The sequence below is a fragment of the Diabrotica virgifera genome, chromosome 1 (genome assembly GCF_917563875.1).
Source record: "Diabrotica virgifera virgifera chromosome 1, PGI_DIABVI_V3a".
NCBI classification, from domain to species: domain Eukaryota; kingdom Metazoa; phylum Arthropoda; class Insecta; order Coleoptera; family Chrysomelidae; genus Diabrotica; species Diabrotica virgifera.
In genome coordinates, this window is record NC_065443.1 from 180,718,472 (window position 1) to 180,739,439 (window position 20,968).

Sequence of the window (20,968 nt, forward strand, 5' to 3'; positions counted from 1 at the left end):
TAATTGTGAAAGTATCCGAAGTAAGAAATTAATATTTCATTAATAGAACGTTAAAATGGTTAGCAAAATCTTTAAAAAATCGATTACAATTTAATTACTTTTTTGTGTTGTAAGAATTAAGCGATAACAATTAAATAATAAATTTAAAAATTACCGGTAAAAGTTGCATTAGTAATCCGCTAGGAGCGACACCAGCGAAGTTCAGAGCGTATAAATAAAAATGTATACCATTTTCAGTTGCAATGCGAAGGCAAAACAATCTTACTTCTCAATTAGAATACGGAGTGCAATCCAGCTCTCTGAATCGCGATTTTCGATTCTTATTGGAATATCATCGGAGAGAGCGTAGGGTTGTTATCCATATCCTAACTGACCAGCACCGAGAGCTTTCCCATACATTGCAACTGAAACAAATAGGGTAGGTGACTAGCGTCATCTGGCAATTGAAAGATGAAGTAAGAAAAGTAAGATTGTTTTGCCTTCGCATTGCAACTAAATAAAAATGGTATACATTTTTATTTTATAGTCGTATTACTCCGTAGAGTAACTAGGTGCATTTTCCTTTGGAACTTTACCAAGCTGCAGACGGGGATGTGAATTGCATAGTGTAGAATTTCTTCCCTTTGTCTTCACTGCAGCATCCATTTGGCTTGCAAATTGTAGAAGCCTTGGACGTGTCACCGACGGGTGAACCCTGGAGAACCTGAGCAACCTTACCGGAGATTGGGTAACCAACCCCAGTGGAAAGTAGGGTAAGGGCTGACGAGGAAGGGAGAAATGGTCCTCCGAAAAGGGGGTTGGGTGATAGGCCAGTAACCTATTCTTGTCAAAAAGTACTACTACGAAACCTTCAGATAGGCCTCGGAATGGACGGATATCAAGACGACGACTTTGGCAACGGAATATGGAATTTATGCTGGGAACATGGAATGTCAGAACGCTAAATAGACCAGGAGCACAGAGGATCCTTCTACACGAACTGAAAAGATATAAAATAGGAATCACTGCAGTACAAGAAACTAAATGGTTGGGAAAACGTAGCCGGGACACTAAAACACACACTATACTGTATAGCGGTAAAGATGAAGGAAATAAAGAATTTGGAGTAGCCTTTATCGTAGATAATAAAATGAAGCACCTGATAACAGATTTTCAAGCCATCAATGAAAGAATCTGCAAGCTTAGGATAAAAACGCATTTCTTTAACATAACCCTTATAAATGTGCACTGTCCCACAAATGAACAGGAAGAAGACACTAAGGTAGCCTTCTGTCAAGATCTAGAACGAATCTATGACTCAATACCAAGAAACGACATTAAAATGGTGATAGGCGACACAAACGCCAAGATCGGAAAAGAAGAAGAGTACATAGGGGTAATAGGGAAACATAGGGAAACACAATAAATCAAATAGACCATATACTGACTGAAAAAAGAATGGCGACGAGTATATTAGATGTAAAAAGCAGACGTGGCGCAAGCTGTGACTCAGACCATCTACTAGTGCAGACACGGTTTAGATCAGTCGAAAGGTAAAGGAAAAATATCCAAAACAAGAAAAACTAACCTTAGATAACCTAAAAGTCCCTGAGGTACAAGAAAGATTTGAGAGAACAGTGGATGAAAAATTACTAGAAGAAAACAGAGCAGACTCCACAATAGAAAATGAATGGAACACCATAAGCAGTATTATACTAAACACAGCGAAAGAAGTCCTAGGAACAAAGACACAACGGAGAGAAGAAACATTCTTCGATGAAGAATGCAAACAAGCTATACAGGAAAGAAATAAAGCACATAAGAATTACATACTCAGACGTACTAGAGAGAGAAAAACAGAATTTGAGAACAAAAGACGAAGAGCAGATAAACTGTGCAGGCAGAAAAAGAGAAAATACGAAAACTAACGGATACTAAATATAGAAAGGGAGTTTAAGGAAACGATGAAACACGTAGTTCATACCAACTTATCAAACATTTAAGACAGGGATACAAACCGAAGACTAACCTCTGCAAAAATAAGAAGGGTGAAATCATTAGCGATATGGACGAAATTAAGATAACCTGGATGACATATTTTAAGGAAGTATTAAACAAAGGGGCACAACCACCATTACAACAACAGAGGCAGCAGCAGACATGGCAGGAGGTACAACAACAAGAACTGGGGGAAGATGGAGAAGAAAATGAATTAACTAGACCCCCAAAGCTAGAGGAGGTCCAAACGGCAATCCACATACAAAAAAGCCATAAAGCACCGGGAATAGATAAAATACCGGTAGAACTACTCAAGCAAGGAGGAAGGAATTTGACACAACAGATGTACCAGCTAATACGAGAGATATGGATAGAAGAAGAAATCCCCCAACAATGGAAGAAAAGTATAATCTGCCCTATTCATAAAAAAGGAGACAAACTGTTGTGTCAGAATTATAGAGGCATCTCTTTACTTTGTTCGGGATACAAAATATTCACAAACATCCTTAATCGAAGACTTCAACCTCTCACGGAAAAAATCATCGGGGAATATCAAGCAGGGTTTAGGCAAAATAGATCTACCATTGACCAACTAGGTATTTACAGTTAAACAAATACTAGCCAAAGCATGGGAATATGACATGGACGTTTACAATCTCTTTGTAGATTTTAAAGAAGCCTATGATTCAATAGATAGAACAATTCTACCTAATATATTGGAAGAATTTAGCATACCATCAAAATTAATACGACTAGTGCAAATGACAATGACAGAAACAGAAGCACAGGTATGTATTCAAGGACAGATCACTGATGCGTTTACGATAACGCAAGGACTGGAACAAGGCGACGGATACTGCTCCAACGCTTTTTAATCTTGTTCTTGAATATGTAATTAGACGGTTGACGGTGAGAGGAAATAACATACTTACAAACAAATCTACCCAATTAGCAGCATACGCATATGCAGGGGCGGCCCGTGATATACGCGAACTACGCGGCCGCGGGTGGCGTCGCGAGGAGAGGGGCGCCGTGGGGGCGCTGTGCACGTGCGCCCTGCACTGACTAATACACCGCTACCCGTTACACACGCCCCACCCCTTACGCGAGTGACATGGAACCGTCCGCATGACTCGACTCATATGTCTATTTCTGTTCGCAGTCTGGCAGTTACGGTCACCGTTAGCGCCGCTTCGCAAGCACCCTCGCCGTGACAGCTGTCTGTCTTACTATTTTATATAATTACATTGATGTGCGTTGTACTGTAGTAAGTTGTAAAATTAATGCCGTGCGTTATGGCTGAACATGTGAGAAGGATCAACTCAAAAGAAACACACGTTTATTATTTGAGCAAAAATATCCAGAGCGAGTTCATTCTGTTCTTGTCAGCCAAGATCCAAGATAAAATCTTGCAAGACCTACGTTGTGATAAGACGTCACAAATGACGTTTGTGATAAGACTTGTGAAGATTACTGAAAATGAAGATGTGGTAATTAAAGAACATTTTTTAGGTTTCATTCCTATTAAAGATTCATCAGGTGAAGGTCTCACAGAAACATTATTGAAAGAACTAAAGGAACGAGGAATTCCTTTAAAAACATGAGGGGTCAGGGCTATGATAATGGTTCGGCAATGAAGGGAAAGCATGTTGGAGTTCAGAAGAGGATCCTTGATCTAAATCCTAGAGCATTTTATGTTCCATGTGGAAACCACTCCCTGAACTTGGTAATTAACGATGCAGCTCTGTCTTGCAATAGTGCAGTAGACTGTTTCAGCACCATACAAGAAATATATAATTTTTTTTCAAGTTCTACTCAAAGATGGAGTATTTTGCTGAAAAACGTTTCGAGTCTAACAGTCAAACCACTCTGCAACACTAGGCGGGAAAGTAGAATTGAGGCATTATTACCCTTGAGGTACCATATTGAAGAAGTATATGATGCATTATATGAAGCTTCTCAAGACAAGAACCTTGATGCATTTGGTACAAATACTGCCGTAGGACTAGTAAAAAAACTGCAAAGCTTCAAGTTTCTGTGTTGTATTGTAACTCGGCATGAGATCCTGTATAAAACAAACATGGTTAGTAAACTGATGCAAAAGGTCACAAATGATCTTCAAAGTTCAATAGATCTTCTTAAGAGTGTAAAATCATTTTTGGAAACTATGAGATCTGAAGAAGGACTAAACAGCGTCATTACTGATGCAAAGGAACTTGCAGAAAAAATTGATGTTGCAGGTGACTTTGAACAAGAAAAAACAGTTAGACCAAGAAGAGTTAAAAAACAATTTTCTTACGAGAGTGAAGATGAAGCTGCAAGTTCTGGTAAAGATTTGTTTAAAGTAAATTTCTTCTTTGTTGTGCTTGATAGAGCAATATCCTCGTTAAAGGAGAGATTTGAACTGATGGAAAACCATAGTGAAGGTTTTAAATTTCTCTATGATATTGCTAGCTTAGGAAAAGCATGGAGTGAATCAGAGTTGAAGAAAGCCTGCAAACACCTTGAAACAGTTTTGAACGGTGGTGATGGAGATGACAAACCAAAAGAATATGACATTAACGGAGATGAGCTGTTTGATGAGCTTCAAATCTTTGGACCAATGCTGCCCCCTAGAAGTCACCCAGCTGGAGCGTTGTCTTTTATAACCAAACGTGGTTATGTGGATACTTTTCCAAATATTTTTGTAGCACTGAGAATCTTGTTAACGCTGCCAGTATCCGTGGCCAGTGGCGAAAGAAGTTTTTCCAAATTAAAACTGATAAAAACTTACCTACAATCAAATTTGAGCCAAGAACACTTAAGTGGTCTAGCAACCTTGGCGATTGAAAATGATGCCCTAAATGAAATGGAAACGGACATTCTACTGCAAGAGTTTTCAAAATTAAAAGCCAGACGAATTCCTTTTTAACTGCAACATTGAGTATCTTAATTGTAATTATTAGGCTATTATTTTTTAATTTGAATTGTCTGTAATACAACCTGACGTTTAAAAATGACTTGTACGCACAATATTGATTGTAGACGATTTTGTGTTTTCCATCATACATCACATAACTTAATAATGTAATGTATCGTAATTGTAGTCTACAATGTGTCACTGTATTTGTAAATGAACACTGGTAAATAAACATAAACTCTGGTTTGTCAGCTATTTTTTTTCTCCTAATTTGTTCCCCTTTGTTTACTATTTAGGTACAAGGTATGTGACATTTACCGTTCTACGGTGTAGTGTATGCCGGTTTATCTGGGGGGGGGGGCGCCAAAACTACTGTTTGCTTACACTATAAAATTAGCTAGGGCCGGCCCTGCGCATATGATATAAACATAATGAGCAGAACAATAAATGCAGCGGAAGAAACTTACGTTTAGTTGAAACAGAGTGCAGAAGCAGTAGGGCTAGCAATAAATACAAATAAAACAAAACTACTCATACAAACCAGATCAAATCGACCGGCGCAACAACACTGTATTGACGATATACAACATGTGAATAGATTCACGTACCTAGGAATGGATCTGGTTGCAAGCAATGAAGAAGAACCGGAAATAAATAGAAGGCTTGTGCTGGCAAATAAAGCGTATTTCGCGATGGGCCACATATTCAAATCGCGAGGCGTACACCGGAAAACAAAACTCCGGGCAAAATAAAACAATAATCAGGCCCATAGTAAGTTATGGCTGCGAAACATGGGCGGTGACACAGAAATCTGCCAATGCATTGAATGTGTTTGAAAGAAAAATATACCGTAGGATACTGGGCCCAATAAATGAAAATAACAACTTGCGAATTAGGTATAATAGAGAAATATACGAGCAATATAGCGAACCAACTCTAGCACAATACACTAAACTGCAGAGATTACGGTGGGCAGGGCACGTGGTCCACATGCATGAGAATTGAATCCCCAGAAAATTGCTAAATGCAAGAATGCAGGCAAAAAGACCTGTTGGAAGACCTAAAAAGAGATGGGAAGACGAAGTCGATGAGGATGCCAGGAACTTCCTGGGAACGCGTTCATGGAAAAGAACAGCGGTAAATCGAAATGATTGGAGAAGCTTGTTGAAGGAGGCCAAGGCTCAATTTGGGCTGTAGTGCCATTGGATGGATGGATGGATGGATGGAGGTGTCACCAGGAAAATGTACCAATAAGTTTTTCAATTTAAAAATCTTTTAGTAATATTTTTAATATTTTCAATATTATTAATGTTGCTATTAGGATTGAAAAACTTCATCTTTCAATTGCCAGATGACGCTAGTCACCTACCCTATTTGTTTCAGTTGCAATGTGTGGGAAAAGCTCTCGGTGCTGGTCAGTTAGGATATGGAGAACAAGCCTACGCTCGCTCCGATGATATTCCAATAAGAATCGAAAATCGCAATTCAGAGAGCTGGATTGCACTCCGTATTCTAATTGAAAAGTAAGATTGTTTTGCCTTCGCATTGCAACTGAATGAAAATGGTATACATTTTTACTTTATAGTCGTATTACTCCGTAGAGTAACTATGTGCATTTTCCGTTGGAACTTTACCAAGCTGCAGACGGGGATGTGAATTGCATAGTGTAGAATTCCTTCCCTTTGTCTTCACTACAGCATCCATTTGGCTTGCATATTGTAGAAGCCTTGGAGGTGTCACCAGGGAAGTGGACCAATAAGTTTTCAATTTAAAAATCTTTTAGTAATATTTTTAATGTTTTTCAATATTATTAATGTTGCTATTAGGATTGAAAAACTTCATCTTTCAATTGCCAGATGACGCTAGTCACCTACCCTATTTGTTTCAGTTGCAATGTGTGGGAAAAGCTCTCGGTGCTGGTCAGTTAGGATATGGAGAACCAGCCTAAGCTCTCTCCGATGAGATTCCTATAAGAATCGAATATCTCGATTCAGAGAGCTGGATTCCATTCCGTATTCTAATTGAAAAGTAAGATTGTTTTGCCTTCGCATTGTAACTGAATAAAAATAGTACACATTTTTATTTTGTAAATGATTACTTTATACAAAAGTAACGATTTGTAACGAATCCTCGAAAGTAACTATAATCAACATCACCACTATTCCTTTGCCTTTGCCCCTACAGTGTAGGCAACCACAACCGACATTAATATCGTTTTCCTTTATAAAATTTTCAATTTTTATTATTTTCAATTAAAGTCAGTTTATTTATAATCCGCAAACGAGGAGCAATTAGGTGATATGGTTATTTATCAATTTTACGGCTTTTTATACCCAGAAAATGAAAATTTATTCGAAATCTCAACTTTTTATTTGGTTATATCTCGAAAACAGAAAATCCGCAAATGAAATTTCGAATGGAGGGATTTTTTTACGTCAGAAACAGTCATTTTAGATATACATTACAATACAGATAATACTTTTGCAAATACAGTTTAGGATCACCAAAATGGAAAATTTTTTTCTTCGGAAAATTTTTAAGCTTTATGATTTTTAGTTTAAACCAGGTCTATTCGTAATCCTCAAACCAGAAGAAATTAAATGATATAGTTATTGTTATTTTTACAGCTTTTAATAAATATCCCGATAATGGAAATATATACTTTGGCGCTGCCCCGAGAAATTTTATTTTGATATAACTTAAAAATGGAATATCCGCAAATGAAATTTCAAAGGAGGGATTACCTTTAAGTCAGGAGGAGTTATTTTGACTATGGTACATACTACTTTCAGCCTTACAGTTTAGGTTTACCAAAAGTGAAAATTATTCTGGATTCCTTTGCCCCTACAGTATAGGCAACCAACATTAAAATCGTTTTTCCTTTATAACATTTTCAATTTTCACAATTTTCAATTAAAACCAGTTTATTCATAATCCGCAAACGAGGTGCAATTTTTTGATATGGTTATTTAGTGACTTTACGGCATTTTATACCCTGAAAATCGACATTTATTTTTAGCGCTGCGCCGAAATCTCCACTTTTGATTCGCGTATATCTCGAAAACGGAAACTCCGCAAATGAAATTTTGAATGGTGCAATTATCCGCAAACGAGGTGCAATTTTTTGAGCTATGGTATAAGTCAAAATAACGACTTTGAAAAAACCGTTTCGCTAACTTTATGACGCTCAAAAATTATGCGATTTTCTCCAAAATGCGCTCTGTCGTAAAACGTAAAAACTATTTTAAAATTTACTGCGCATGCGCAGAAATTCAAAAGTCTTGACGTGTCATAGCATTTTTGTCTTTGTCAATCAACCACCATAGACCACATAGACATAGACAATCTTTTATTTTGACAAATGACATTAAATATTTTTGTAAGTAAATATTTACAAAAATAACGTATCAATTTTTTTTTGGTAGATGTAATAAGATCTTAGACCTAGATAAAAATTAAAATCATTGAAAAGGGTAAAAAGTTGAATTTAATTATTTTGTCATTTAAACAATACCATAATCCATAATACTCATCTTATAATTATGAAAATGCAATTATTAGAAATACTACTTATTTTAGGAGTTGTTAAAATACCTTTGCATATTATGGGTATAAAATAGGGAATTTATGGACAATGTATTATTAGGGAATAGTGGACCAGTCCTCAACTACCTAAACTGACACCATTACAGAATTTTCAGACAGCAGTTGAAGTGCTGTATAATCAATCACAAATTGCAAATTGCTTCAAGAATTGTTATTGAAAGAACATTTGATATTTTGAAGAGATTTCCCATTTTAACGAGTGTAATAAGAAGCAAGTTACCATTTTTTCAAAGAATAATATCAGCTTGTTGAGTTTTACATAATATTGCATTAGTTAATAGAGGAAACATTGAAATACTGACAAATGAGGGTGCTGTTGATATTGATATAGAACATTTTCAACCAGAAGCAAATCTCCACTAAAATCACAATACAGATGCACTAGAAATAAACAAACCAAGACACGTTGAATGTTACGAGGAGCACTCCCAAATCATAATTTACAATGTATAAATTTTGTAAATCATGATTTGGGATTTACAATGTATTCACATTGTAAATTATGATTTGGGAGTGCTCCTCGTAACATTCAACGTGTCTTGGTTTGTATTGTATTAGTGATGTAACAAATGTCATTTTTTTAACATTTGTGAATACAATTGCGAATATCTGCTAACGACATTCGTGAATGCGGATGCGAATGCAAATGTTCAGTTTTTTTAAATTTGTTTCTATTTTTGTAGTGGTTTATAAATTTATAATGAAAAATTAATTGATATTTAGTGAAAATCAATGTGAATCTTAAAGCTTTATTGCATAATAGCAAATAATAAAATAAAGTGAAGACTGATAATATGATTATACGAGGTTAAGTTACCTTCTCTGAATAAATAAAGATGAAAAGTGAATAGATTTTGAAAAATATGAGAATATTCGCGAATGCAAATACGAATATTCGTTACATCACTAGTTTGTTTATATCTAGTGCATCTTTATTGTGATTGTAGTATAGTGCAACTAAATTTTGTGTGTTTGTTTTAAAATATTATTCACCATTCAAGACAAGCTTAATGTTGTAATTTTATTTTTATTGGACTGCAGTTTGTTAATAAATTTATAAATAAATATATTATATTATAGTGGCTGATTTTAAGTATTTTATTATTATTAGCAGTTTATAAATAATTGTTATTGGTGTTTGATTTTACGTATCGTTTAAAATATATTACATCTCTTTTGAAAAAGTAATACTTTGATTAAAAACTTTACATATTCTACTTTACAAAGGATTAAAATTTCAAAAATGAATACTTAAACATTATTTGTTTTATTGTGTTACCTGTTTATATTATTAATACCACTTAATATAACTGTTAAATTGAACTCTGTAATTCTGTTGTAATACCTGTTGAAGTAATTTTGAATCCAGAATTTTAACAAATCCTAAACTTTTCCACAATGCCTGAAGCATGATATTTGTGTAAAAATATTTATTTCTATACAAAAATGTCAAATATATTGAGTTTAATAAATAAGTTATAAAGATATTATGTCTGATCATTGTAATTATTAAGCACTTTAAAATCTTTTAAAAATTCCTTTTTGCAAACTTTTTAATAACTCCAGCTTCAATAAAATGTTCTTTTTATATTTGTTTTAGTCAAAACATTAATAATATACATATATCAGAGAATCAACTTTAATTTATGAGTTATTTTTAATAAACAAAACTAAAACAGAACATCATAAAACTATGATCAAAGATAATCATAATTCATAATCCCTAATCCCACCCATAATAATTAAAAATGTGATAAATAATATAAGTGAAGTTAGATATATTCATATTAGACACATTTGACAAATTTGTCTTTACGTTTTACAAGAAAAAAGAAGACGAGGATTCTTCTTATAAACTGACGCTTGTCATTGGTTTTTTCTTTTGCTTTGCTGGATTGTGCGAAATTATGCGATTTTATGCAGGATGCGAATATTATGCGCCGGCCGTTAAATTATGCGCAAATCGCATAATTATGCGCCGATTGGCAACACTGGTCATAAACGTCAAAGTCTTGAAATGGCCTATAGGGCTTTTCAGTCACAGTCATTTGTTTCGAGCTTCTGTCATGTGTCACATAATTTTAATATATCTACGTCATACGTTATGCTATATACCAATGATACAAACCAAAGACGTATGGCGTAGATATATTAATATTATGTGACACATGACAGAAGCTAGAAACAAATGACAATCGATGAAAAGCCCTATTGCCGAGCCATAGGCTGCATTCAGCAGAAAACTGCGATGACTAATCGATTACTTAGCGATGTGTAATCGCTAACGATTCTTCTGAATGGTATATTTTCATGTACATACGAAATATGTTATGACAACTGTCACATTTTTCAAAATACTTTGCAAATACGTGAAAGACACCCCAAGAACAGAAATAAAAATTATTATGAAATGGTAATTTATAAATAACCCCATTTAATTCATACATAGTTTCAAATTCTTGAATTTCTTGCGACATAGGTAAACCTAATAGGTACATGCGAATAATCCAACAAAGCAGCTCAGATATTTATCAGCGTGATTTATATGCCTTTCAGCCTTCCTTGCCTTCAATTCATGTTTTTTTAAGATATATAACTTAAAATATACGTATTAGACACACGTCATACGTCAATCATATTTTGATTTGCTAAGAAATCATATTTCAAAAGCGATGTTTAAAATGGCGACCGATAAGTCATCGAATGATAACTAATCGACAATTTATGTGGCATTCAGCAGAAAATCACTAAGCGATTAGTCATCGATTGAGTCTGCTGAATGCACCCATAGAGAAATAACAACAAGTTGTTGTTATTTCTCTATGTGCCGAGCACCGATTCTACTTTCCCAAGCGTGTTAACGTGATACCAAAATTAGGGATTCCAATGAACTGTCAGTGGTGGTCGGTGGATGGCTAAACTGACATGCCCATAGACATAGTTAAGGGGGGTGGTCATGGCGTATCTAATGTTTACATTGAATATTGACAAATTTGTAAAGAATATCCTGTTTGGTTTTGTTTTTTTGTTAATTGTGTAGCGAAATTTGTGAAATTGTGATAGCAAATTAAATATGAAGTGGTTTAAACATTGGATACGCCTATGGATCACAGTTTCGCCATCCAGCAGCCATATTATATCACGTGATTTGGAATGCCTAATGCCTGTATTCATAGTCGGTACTCAAGGTTCATAAATAGACAGGTTGCATGGTAACTTTCCACCAATCAGCGTCGAGAATCTAATGGCGGGAGTGACGTCACCCAGAATGCTGCATTCAAATTCATTCACTTCACTCATTGAAATGAACTCGGAAAGTAGGAATGTATTGAAAATGTGTATATTTAAAAAAAAATACGTTTGGATTTCTAATGACTATTTATTTCATATATTCTTTAAAAAATGTGGTAGATACCTGTAGAGTTACAAAAATCATAGAATATAATTGCAATTAAATACATGCAGTAGAATAGCATTACTACTTAATTAAAGCAGAAAGAGATTCTTTCTTGTATATATATGGGACTAAATCATTCAAATATCCTAGGTATATTAATAATGAGTTGAATACAATTTACTTTTTTAAATGATTTTGAGTAGGTATATAATAATTTTGAATTGGGGATAATGCATGTAGTACATTATTATCAATTCCTCCTAACATGTAAACCATGGTGAAAAAGAGATTCAACTAAAGATTTATGTATCAAAATTAGTAGTTTTCCCTTAAGTTTAACATTAGAGCATCTGATTACCTTATAGGTACTGGATTGTAATATCCAAAACTATTAAAACATTATGATTCCATTCAATAGGTACCTGTGAAGTTTTACATTAACAGTAAATTATAAAAAAATACAATTTCAGTGCAATAAAGGGAATTTTCCCCATTTTATATATTCGTTTAGTTTATAATTGTTTATTCAAACGATCTTCAGATGGCTGCAATATTGGTTATAATTTTATATGAAACAAATAATAGATCTATTATCTATAGACTTAATTAGATATATTGTTCAATAAGTCTAAGATGTAAACTTGATGTGAAGAACTGCAAGAGACATTGTAACGTTGAGTGATACTCATCGTCACTTTATAATATGCATTTCAAAATATTTATTAGGAAAAGCAACTCCCAATAAGTATGCAACCAAATATACTTCAGCGTGTAGTAGGTATTGCCTAGATTTTAATAAGTATTTGGACAAAGTTGGTGACTTTTAGGGGAATTCGTAATCTAGAAGTTGGTCCGTGTGTCGATACGGCTTCCGGCTGACGTGTTTGTCATTGCTTCGGGGAGAGCAGGCCAGCACTTAATTTTCAACTCTTGTACAGAAGACATCTGATCTCCCGATCTCCGGTGGCCATTGCCAGAATTTACCTTTTAGTTGAAAAAGTTATAAGATTAATTTACGTTGGAGGAAGTTTTTATTTTGTTTTGGGTTTTGTGAAGAGTTTGAGGAGAAGAGTTTTTGTTTCCAATACTTTTTTGAAGAGCAATGGGTATGTATTAGATAAATGTCTCGTAGCTATGGTTTTTCCTTGGAAAAAAAATAGCCCTTTATTCACTGTCAATATCTTACATATATTATCTTTATATGAATTATTACTCTTCAATCATCATATTTGCAATACTTCAATACCATCGCACTTATATTTCTACAGAAAAAAAAAATCTTTCATTATATTTCCGGTTCAAAGTAAGTTTGGAATCAATGATCATTTTCCTTTTCTCCTTTATATAACTCCATATAGTAATCTTTGATTACAAGATCCACATTTACTTGTCCAAATACTTTCTTATATTCGTTTAAAAAGCTGTTTCCATTCAAGGATAATCAAGGTCAATGAACTTCAAGCATGGACATCAAACTTCATTTTTTACTTAGATTTTTTCTCTGTCAAGTTCTGATAAGGTGATACACCTTTTTGTCGAGGCCCTGTTTCTTGTATACTCAAGGACAATCAGCTGATCAAGGTTTTTTTATTATTTTAGCCACTGGAGAAAAAGGAAATTAAGTCACCATTTTTTGTTTTTGTTGGATATGGAATAAGCAATCAGTTTGGGGTTTCTTTTGGTGTGGATTGGGATTTTATGTTTTTTTGGAATCAACATTGATTTTTACCGGTACTAGTAAGTACCTCCTCATCGGACCATCCGTATTTTGGTTGAGTATCTCCCCAGGATTGGAAACCGGAGGATACCTACCTGGCTCTCCCATCGTCAACCTCTCAAGGAGTTTGGAGAAGCCTCCGTCCCTACTTTTGTAGAAGCGACAGGTTTTTATTATAAAATATATATTTTCAATTCTTTTAAATAACTGCTTGCAATATTAATATTTTTCCCAATAAATTAGAAATAACCTTAATAATCATATAAACTCATTTTTTCTAAAATCACCATTTGTAATATTCAATCATTTTTTTTTCAACAAGTTTTATCGTTCACTGTTCGTACCACTCATTTAAAATAGTCCGGGAATTATAAACTATATGTTAAGGTGTTGTATACAATATCTACGGTTTTAATTCCTATTTAATAACCTTTATTTCAGTTCAACAGGTATGGTACTCAGGGTTATCACTTAGGTCAGATACGAGATTGTCAACCAATACTATAACCAATATCCATAATACATTTTTGTTTAAGTAAATAACTTGTGATTCCCAATAACTGTCTTGATCTAACTAATTAAGTTCTTTGTTTTAATTTTTATTGTAATCTCATTGTCGACAGGAGCGTACTTTTCTAGTACAACAGGTACTGATTAGCTAGTTTGTATAAAATTGTATATAGGGGTTATAGGTTTTTTCATTAAATTTGTTGGTTGTACATACTTATATGTTTTATTATCCTACCATTTTGAGTAATATTAGTTAGGTACAGCAATATAGGTCACGTGGAGAAGAATTTATAAAATCCTTCCCTGGCGCTCAACACTACTTCTGAATATCTTCTGGGTCAGTAGTTCCTTTTTTTTTACATTTCTTTCCTTATTTTACTTTAGTTTCTTAACACTCTAGTACTTCATTAGGTACCGTCTTATTTCGGGCGTGCAAATACGGCCTGATCCTCTCCTGAGTCCACTTGATACGGTCTCTTAAATATCCAGCTAGCCTATTTCTGTAGAACTTAGTCATTTATTAAGCTACCCCATTCAAACAGAAAAATCATACGTTACAATTGACGCTCGCCAACGTGGAGCCCGATTTTCAGTAAGACAGTACCTTTCTTTATTTTGTTGCTTATTGTAAATTTTTCTAGTAAGTATCTTTCTGGTTCATAGTTGTATATTTTGTAATTATATAGAGATACATTTTTGATTCCTTTTGTACGTTATTTGTAAAATACACTAGTGCACTTGTATTGCTGTATTGGTACTATTTTAATTTATTTAAAATAATAATTGTAAATCGTGAGTAGGATAATATTTGAATAGGTATATTGGTTGACATTTCGGTCTGGTCGGTTTGGTGATACCTGGATATTTATTTTGAAAAATTTTGAATGATTTATTTTTTTTTGATATCTAGGTACATTACTATTTCTGATTTAGGTGCAGCCACAATATACTACAGTTAGCTAAATTTTTGCTTACCATACCTATATATAATTTATAAAGTTTCATTTTTTTTTATATACATTTTCGTTTAAACAATTACTTAAATTATTTTAAATATCTACCCCAAATATATATCTCGGTTATATTTGGTTTGTCGGTTTGTTAGGTCGTTAGTTTAGCAGCTCGTCGGTAGAGCAGCTTGTTTAGTAGATTGTCGGTTAATTGGGTCGTTAGTTTGTTGGGTTGGGTTCGGTTTGTCGTTGTTGGGTTGGGTTTATCGGTACTAAATTTTTCCTACCACCATGTGTACCTTTCAGCCAGAGCATTTATTAGTTAAGGAGGTAGATTATGAGTTGAGGATAAGAGAAATAGAGGTTGAAGAATCCGCTAAATGTGATAAAAAACGCAGTCTATTGCGTGGTGCTCTTAAACAAGAGCAAGGAAATAGGAGTTTCCGGCAAATTTCAGCTGCATCTATTCCTTTCCTGGAACAACAACAGGGAATAAATGAGACAATTGAGGATCTTACTCAAAAGATATCCAATTTTAGAGGGACTGTCCATGATAGCATGTATTCTAGATACATTTCACGTCTTGCTCATATATCTGGTCGTATCCACTTATTATGTTGCTCAGATGAGGAGCAACAACTTTACAAACGCTCTATGTCCATTAGGATTCTCAGTCTAGAAGGTGAACTCGATTCTCGAGTAAATCCTCTAGCCACGTCCACTCCTGTTTCTTCGGTTCAAGCCTCTAATTCCTTGTTACATCCCAAGCCTGTGCAGGTACATAAGTGGGGAGTTTCGTTTTCTGGTGAAGGTCATTATGACCATGTAATTTCATTTTTAGATAGGGTAGAATGTCTTCGTGTTTCGAGAGGTGTGAGTGAGGAAGATCTTTTTTCGGCTTCTGCCGAATTATTTACAGGCCATGCTTTTACGTGGTTTATGAACAACCGTGGTAGCTTTACCACTTGGACTGGTTTGGCTCAGAAACTAAAATCCGATTTTCTGCCTTATTCTTTCCAAACTGATCTCTTAGACGAGATCAAGAACCGCAAGCAGAAACCTGGAGAATCAGTGACTATGTTTATTAACACTATGTTGGGTATGTGTAGTCGTTTAGATACTCCTTTAACAGATAATGCAAAAATTAAGATAATTTTAAAATGTTTGCTACCTTTTTACCATGCCCAATTGGCACTTGTTGATATAGCCACTATCGAAGACCTGACAGATAAGTGTAAACGGTTAGAAGAAACTCTATCCTGGTCTTTTCATCCTCCTACAACATCTAATTCTGGTGCTGGATTTACCTCTCACTCCTCGAGAAATCGTTCTTGGCAATCTAGACCCTATACACCGAATGTGTCTGTGACTACTCATTCCTTTTCTTGCTGGAATTGTCAGTCGATTGGTCACGCATTTCGGGATTGTTCCAGACCCCAAACCCGGATTTTCTGCCACGGTTGTGGTAAAGATAACACACTGAAACGAAATTGTTTTAAGTGTTCGGGAAACGAGCATGCAGAGGCTCGTACCCTGAGCGTTCCTCAAACAGCAGCCCCATCAGGGAATATGACGCAGCTGTAGACGAAGCTTCAGGTCCAATACCCGCCAGCAGCTCAAACACACCCTCTCAGGAAGGAAGAAACACTTCCAACCGGAGACCAGCACGCAAACCGAAATCAGGGAAAAAGTAATTGTTGGTAACACTTTAGTTGACTCGTACGGTTCGCTTGATCGTAGATTGTTCCCTCCAGTCTTAAGCTGGAATTTTAATAATAAGCATAATCAAGACGAGGAAACAGTTCCAAATTCTATACCAGGTTGTACGTTTGTAAATAATAATAATATGTCTATGTTAATACCAGATAATTTTGAAAATAAATCAGATATTTTGGATTTTGATATAAATTCGTTATTAGTTAGGAAACATAATGATAACCGACCTTATCTTGAAATTGAAATTTTAGGACAATCTTGTTTAGCTCTATTAGATAGTGGCTCTAACATTTCTTTAATAGGTTCGTATTCGCTGAAATTGTTAGAAACCACTGATATTAATGTTATGCCTATTTCTTCTCTGCAAGTCTCTACCGCGGATGGTGCAATCCAGTCAATTACAGGTAAATTTGACACAGAAATTGTAGTTGCCAATATTCGGAAAATGATTACATTTTATGTTATCCCTTCAGTTAAAAATTCTATAATTCTTGGCATGGATTTCTTAAATGCATTTAATAGTACATTAAACTGTTCAGATTTTTCGTTGTTTATATCTTCCTTTAATGTCGCAACTGTAAGTGCCATTCGTGAGTTCTCTAGTTTGTCTAGCTTAGAACAAAACCAGTTAGAGAATATTATCTCTAAATTTTCTTCTCTCTCTTCCAAAGATAAATTAGGCCGTACACATTTAATATCTCACACTATCGAAGTAAACACTTCAACTCCGTTTAGACAATATCAATATCCCATACCTCAGGCATGGCAAGCAGATTTAGGTAAAGAAATTGATTCGATGCTCTCTCTAAACATTATCGAACGTTCAAATTCTTCATATTGTTCGCCGTTATGGATGACGAAGAAGAAGGATGGATCATTCCGAGTATGCTTCGATGGTCGCAAACTTAATAGTATCACTACTAATCGAGATGCTTATCCCATCCCTCGGATAGATATAATTCTTAGCAAACTTCAGAATGCCAAATATATCTCTTCGATCGATTTATCCAAAGCCTTCTTACAAATTCCGTTAAGCGAAGAGAGTAAGAAGTATACTGCTTTCGCTGTCAGTGGTAAAGGGTTATTTCAATTTGTCACAATGCCTTTCGGTCTAGTTTCAGCTCCGCAAACAATGTGTCGTTTAATGGACTTAGTTATTGGTCCTCAACTCGAACCATTCGTATTCTATTATTTAGACGACATCATAGTTGTTACTCCTGATTTTTCGTCACATATTGAAATATTGGAGAAATTATTTTCACGCCTTAAAGAGGCTAATCTCACTGTTAATTTAGAGAAATGTAATTTTTGTCGTCCTAATTTGAAATTTCTAGGATATGTTGTTGATCATCAAGGTTTGAGAACAGACCCTGATAAAGTAACCGCTATTAAGGACTTCCCCATTCCTAAAACTACTACACAATTACGTAGGATCTTGGGCATGTGTGGGTACTATCGTCGATTTGTGCCTTCGTATTCTACTTTATTATCACCTCTTACTGACCTCCTTAAGAATAGGAAAAAGGGCCAGACTATCACCTGGACTCCTGAAGCCGATGATGCTTTTCATCGCATTAAGGAAGCTCTTACCAGTGCTCCGGTCATGACTTCACCTGATTTCAGTGAACACTTCTACCTCATGACGGATTGTTCGAATACTGCTTCAGGTGGCGTACTCTTTCAGATGAAAGATGGTTCTGAACACCCCATAGCATATACTAGTAAGAAGCTTAATAAGGCTCAGAAAAATTATTCCACTACAGAGCGTGAACTCCTTGCTATTATTCATGGCTTGGAGGCTTTTCGGTACTATTTAGAAGGTCGTAAGTGTACCCTTATTACTGATCATAGCTCGTTATTGTGGATGCATTCTATGCGTAACCCATCCCAACGTTTGTCTCGATGGATTTGTAAGTTGTCAGCCTTTGATTATAATATCGTCCATCGTAAGGCAAATGGTGTTGTAGTAGCTGATGCTTTGTCTCGAACGTTTGATGTCAATCTTCTTGACTTATCCACTTTAGTTCCGGATGCATGGTATCAGAAAATGGTGGAAAAGGTTACCCAAGAACCTGATCAGTATCCTGATTTTAAAGTGGAAAATAATATCCTTTATAAGCATGTTGTTAGTTCAGTAGAAGCTTTGTCTAATATGTCTGATTGGAAAATTGTCGTCCCAACAGCAAACAGGGATGAAATTCTTCGTACTTTTCATGATAATGTGACATCTGGTCATTTCGGTTCCTATAAAACATTTAGTAGGATAGCAGAATTATATTATTGGCCTGGCATGCGCAACTATATTAAGAAATATATATCTAGATGCAAAGTTTGTGCTACTTGCAAGCCAAGTACTATGCCACAAGCTGGATTAATGGGTACTTTTAGGAACATTGACTTCCCATGGCAGATGATATCCATGGATCTGATTGGACCATATCCTCGTAGTTACAATGGCTATACCTATTGTTTAGTGGTTGTGGACTACTTTACAAAATTTCCACTAGTTTTTCCTCTTCGGAATGCCACTGTCCCTGCCATTGTGAAATATTTGGAGGAACAAGTCTTTTTGTTGTTTGGTGTTCCCCAAATTGTGTCTTGTGACAATGGTCCTCAATTTGTGTCTAAGGCCTTTAAGGATCTTCTAACCAAGTACAAAGTTCAGAAGATCTTTTATAATGCTGCATACCATCCGCAAGCTAATCATAGTGAGCGAGTGAACCGCAGTATTGTAACAGCCCTTAGATCGTACACCTATCCAGATCACAGAGCTTGGGACCAGTATATCCACTCCATAGCTCAAGCCATAAGAACTTCGGTCCATGAAGTTACTCAATGTTCTCCAGCTTATCTGAATTTTGGTAGAAATATTGCTTTGTCTGGTGATTATTTCGGTTTAATTTCAGACAATTCCACAAATCTCCCTCAGATCTCTGAGAAACTTCATCGTTTAGATGATGTTCAGACTTTGCCCCCAATATTTGCAGACATCAGGAAGAAGTTAAAATCTTCTTACCTTAAGTCACAGAGTCAATACAATTTGAGGAAAAGAGATTTGCGATTCTTTGTTGGTGATCGGGTATTAAAACGTAATTTTGTTAAGTCAAGTAAAGGTGATGCTATTTCTGCCAAATTTTGTCAGAAATATGTCCCATGTGTTGTCAGTAAAGTAATCTCTCCTTTAATATATGAATTAAAAGATAGTTCGTCCAACAGGAAACTTGGTCGATTTCACATAAAGGACTTACTACCAGATAATACTGTCAACGACTTAGAATCTTCGTCATCAGAAGAAGAAGATTAACTTAACAGTTTGATCAAGTTAATTCCTCTTTCTAAATTTCAGAAATACTCGATTATTCAATGAGTAGGTTAATGCTTGGATTTTGATTTTAGTCACCGGATAGGGACTCTATGTTTTATCTATTATAGTAATCTTTCTAGCTTTCCATATTCTATGTATCTGAGATTTCATTAGTTTATTATTGAGATTTAGCTTAATTTGGCTTATTATTGAACTGGTATGGAACTGTTAACACCTTGTATGTGATTATGCTTATATATGTCATCACTTATAGATTAGTGTATCTACATAATAGGTTTAGATTAGGATTATCTCGTTTTGTATTTGATTTTGTAGTTTCTACTGGAAAGTTATTTCAGTGCTTAGCATGATTCCTTGGTACATTAGCTTATTTTTGTCTAAAGAAGTCATTGTGATATTTGTTTGGGTAAATGCAATTTTAGTATACAGTGTGATTCCAAAGTTATACTTCATGTGTCCAAATTTTGATAAAGTTAATTGAGATTAAATTTATGATAAAGACTATGAAACCATTTCATTATTTATTGTAGTGAACATTTCTTAGGAAAGTGGTTTGCCTAGCTTGGCTATGCAAATACGTGGGTTCGAGACTTGTTGCTTATCGACTGTGCACCTGATAGGAAGCAGATTTCATTGCTCACAGTTGCCTAGTTCCAAGCCATACCTCAATTAGTTCAGATGCTGAATCTTTATGATAGAATGTTTAATCATCATTTTAATCATGCACTAGGCATTCTTATTCGATTTTCGGTTTACATTCATTCTGAAGAAACTTAGTCTTAACTTGTATGTTTATCTATCCTTCTTAAGTTTTACTATCTTATTATTCTGATAATGATGGTAACTTCTTTGCTATATTGAAATATTGTAG

The 20,968-nt window shown here is 35.0% G+C and overlaps 1 protein-coding gene across 1 annotated transcript; it reads left to right on the forward strand.

Moving 5' to 3' along the window:
• The first annotated feature begins 12,552 nt into the window (after nt 1–12,552).
• On the forward strand, nt 12,553–16,657 carry LOC126878930 (uncharacterized). Its single transcript, XM_050641812.1, has 2 exons — nt 12,553–12,985; nt 13,479–16,657. The coding sequence occupies exon 2, from the start codon at nt 15,348–15,350 to the stop codon at nt 16,638–16,640; it is 1,293 nt and encodes a 430-aa protein (XP_050497769.1). The 5' UTR covers nt 12,553–12,985; nt 13,479–15,347; the 3' UTR covers nt 16,641–16,657.
• The last annotated feature ends 4,311 nt before the right edge of the window (nt 16,658–20,968 follow it).

Coding starts and splice junctions, on each gene's coding strand:
- LOC126878930 (XM_050641812.1), top strand. CDS start 15,348: ATGTGTACCTTTCAGCCAGAGCATTTATTAGTTAAGGAGGTAGATTAT.